The sequence below is a fragment of the Tupaia chinensis genome, unplaced genomic scaffold (genome assembly GCF_000334495.1).
Source record: "Tupaia chinensis unplaced genomic scaffold, TupChi_1.0 Scaffold000597_1, whole genome shotgun sequence".
NCBI lineage: Eukaryota > Metazoa > Chordata > Mammalia > Scandentia > Tupaiidae > Tupaia > Tupaia belangeri.
In genome coordinates, this window is record NW_006160114.1 from 3,724,923 (window position 1) to 3,727,783 (window position 2,861).

Genomic DNA, 2,861 nt, shown 5'->3' on the forward strand with positions numbered 1-2,861 from the left:
ATGGGGGAACGGCAGGTGGCATGGGGGTTAAGGCACTGGACCAACCACAGTTTGAGTCCTAGACCTGGCTGCTTGCTTTCTCACTTTCCCTCTCTCCCTCCCTCTCTCTCTTTGTCTCTGGTTAAATTAATGGAATAATAAATAAAAGGAAATAGTTCTTTAAAAAGAAGGGAATCATGGCAGGCCAGCAAGCAGCATGGAGGTTAAGGCGTTGGATCCCACATGGCCAGTTTTCCTGGTGGCTTAAGAATCATGATAGGCATGTGTACATACATGCCTAAAGTCCTGAGAGATGAGGAGAGAAGGGATTGTGGCATGGCCATCCCCCCCAGAGTGTGATTTCTCCCTCTCTCTTTCTTAAGAGTACATGTACCCTGTAGCAAAAACTAAAAAAAAAAAAAACAAAGAAACAAAAAAAAGGAATCATGGATTTATTATTTATTAGCAAAGCAAATTGGGAATAAACAGCTATAAAATATCTTATTTTAGGATCAAATAAGCTAACACATAAAATTTGTATGTAAATATTAGTTACTAGTATTAGAACATCCTTATATATATTAGGGTAAACTGCCTCCTAGACTTAATTTTTTAGAGACCTGAATGTTTAAACTAATTAATGCAAACTCTAGGATTAGTTCACTTAGTAGTGGGGAGGGGGAAAAGTATTTTAAGAAAACTACTAGTTATGATTAATTTTATTTACCTAATTTATGACTTAATAAATCTTTTAAATATAATCTTAACTTTCTTAAATAGTGGGATTACAAAATAAACAATGTTCTGTCAGTTCCATGAGCAGTGTGGTTCTAAATAGAATACCCACCTATTCTCATATATTACAACACAACATTGTTTCCAAATGAATTTGCTTTTAAAGCCTGTTCAGTATACTTACTGTAAGTCAGCTTAAAATGTTACTATGCTTTCCTGAATAATTATTTCTCTTTGACTCTTCTAATAATGTTACATATGTTAATTTTATCCATAAAACTTAATGAAAATATTTATTAGTCTGGTATCATTTTAATAAAATTTCTTGATATTATAAGGAGGAAAATTATAAGGAGAGGACAGAATGAGAATTGAAGGACTAAGCTCTAAATCTGAATGTGCCATTCTATAGGTGAACAAGTGATTTGTCCCTTAGGGCCTCATTCCCACCTTCTGGCAAAGGAAAAATCCAGTAGTAAGTTATCACTAAGACTCTTAAGATGATCTCTAAAGATGTCGGTGTATAAATTAACATGATTCTAAGTAATTTAAAAAATAAAGTTATCATAATTCTCTGAGAGGAAAAGCAATCAGTTTCTAAAATAGCCCTGTTATAATAATTTCTTTTCAGTGTCAGTGCTGAATGTTGTAGACCTTCTGAAATCATAGGTTAAGAAAAAAAAAAACTTTTGCTAATGGGACTGGTAGGTGGCAAGGTGGTTAAGATGCTGGACTCCCACATAGCCAACCAAGGTTCAATCCCAAACCTAGCAATTTGCTTTCTCTCTCCCTCTCCCTTTCCTTCTCTCTCTCTCTCTTGTTATATTAAAAAATAATAATTATAAAATAAAATAAAATAATTATTTTTTAAATTATGTGTAAGCTAAATACTGTCTGCATATTTAGAAAGACCTTCATAAGGGTAGAAATATGTCATAATCTCCCCCCAATATAGACTAGAATATTAAGATGTGTAAGGAAGCAGTAGTCTAGTATATGTCAAAAATATATTTCCTGTTTTATTTATTTTTTCTGTTTTACTCATTTGTTTTGGCCATATCATGTAAGAATTTCAGGTAGTTCAGACAGAAATTTGCTGGAGTGAGTGGGAGAGAAGTATGAAGGCAAAGATAAAAGTGCTTATTATACATGTGTCTTTTTAAAATAGTATCTTCTGCTCCAATGAGTTAATGAAATTATACTACAGGTGCTAAGAATGAGATTCTTGAACCAGTTTTTACCTATATGGCCTGTGCAAGTTGTTTATTCTCTTTTCTTCCTCAGTTTCATTATCTAATACTAGAAACAATACTAGAACCTACCTCATAGGATGAAATGACTTAATATTTACACTTGTATCTATTCTCAGATATACTGAATATTCAGATGTTAGCCATTTCCAATGTAGATGGTGATGGTTATGGTCACTACTTTACATTTATAATTAGGGGACTATTTGTACCCTAGAGAAATTGGTCACAAGGATTAGTGAACAGTTTCAGGCAACTGAGAATTTTCTGTAATAAACTGAGTACATTAATTCACAGCTTAAAATGAATTCAGTTCAGTTATCTTTTATTCCCATTTAAGGTGATCCAGTTATAATAAATAAAACATGCTTGTTTGCTTTTTATTCCTATATTTTAAATGCTCACAGGGTTGTTTCAGTGAAGAGCAGTTGAGAGCGTTGAATAATCATAGACAGATGTTGAATGATAAGAAACAAGCACAGATTCAGCTGGAATTCAGGAAGGCCATGGAATCCTCTGAACAAGGGATACAAGGTTTATCAAGGGATGTTACAGCTGTGTGGAAGTTACGTGTTACCAGCTATGGGCAAAAGGAAAAAGATTCAGGTCAGTATGCAAATGTTTTGTTTTTACAGTTTTGTTAAGTTAAAAAGGGTGTTATTAATAAAGTGATTACAGATGCTGGACAGAATATCAAGTTAGTATATATTAGAAGAGCAAAATGGGCTACCAGAGCCCACAAAGTGATAATATAATCCTTGGGTTTTTCTTGTTACCTGTATTTAAACAAAAATTTTAATGATTTATCAGCTCTTCAAGTCATTGTATCTTTTTCTTTCTTAAAACAGTTATATTAAGTATCTGGCGTCCATCTTCAGATTTGTGTTCCCTGTTAAC

General features: G+C 33.1%; 1 protein-coding gene and 1 long non-coding RNA gene across 2 annotated transcripts in view; one reads left to right on the forward strand and one right to left on the reverse strand.

Moving 5' to 3' along the window:
* Nucleotides 1-2,861, forward strand: part of BRCA2 (BRCA2 DNA repair associated) — a 95,300-nt gene that overhangs the window by 70,959 nt on the left and 21,480 nt on the right. Inside the window, 2 exon segments of the mRNA XM_006158439.3 lie at nucleotides 2,372-2,570; nucleotides 2,813-2,861. Of these exon segments, the coding sequence (XP_006158501.1) occupies nucleotides 2,372-2,570; nucleotides 2,813-2,861 (248 nt within the window).
* The window catches only part of LOC102491507 (uncharacterized), an 8,512-nt gene continuing 8,117 nt past the window's right edge, over nucleotides 2,467-2,861 (reverse strand). Inside the window, exons 2-3 of the long non-coding RNA XR_335987.3 lie at nucleotides 2,741-2,853; nucleotides 2,467-2,544 (exon numbers count right to left, since the gene is read on the reverse strand). This is a non-coding gene — a long non-coding RNA (uncharacterized LOC102491507). The remainder of the gene's footprint in view (nucleotides 2,545-2,740; nucleotides 2,854-2,861) is intronic.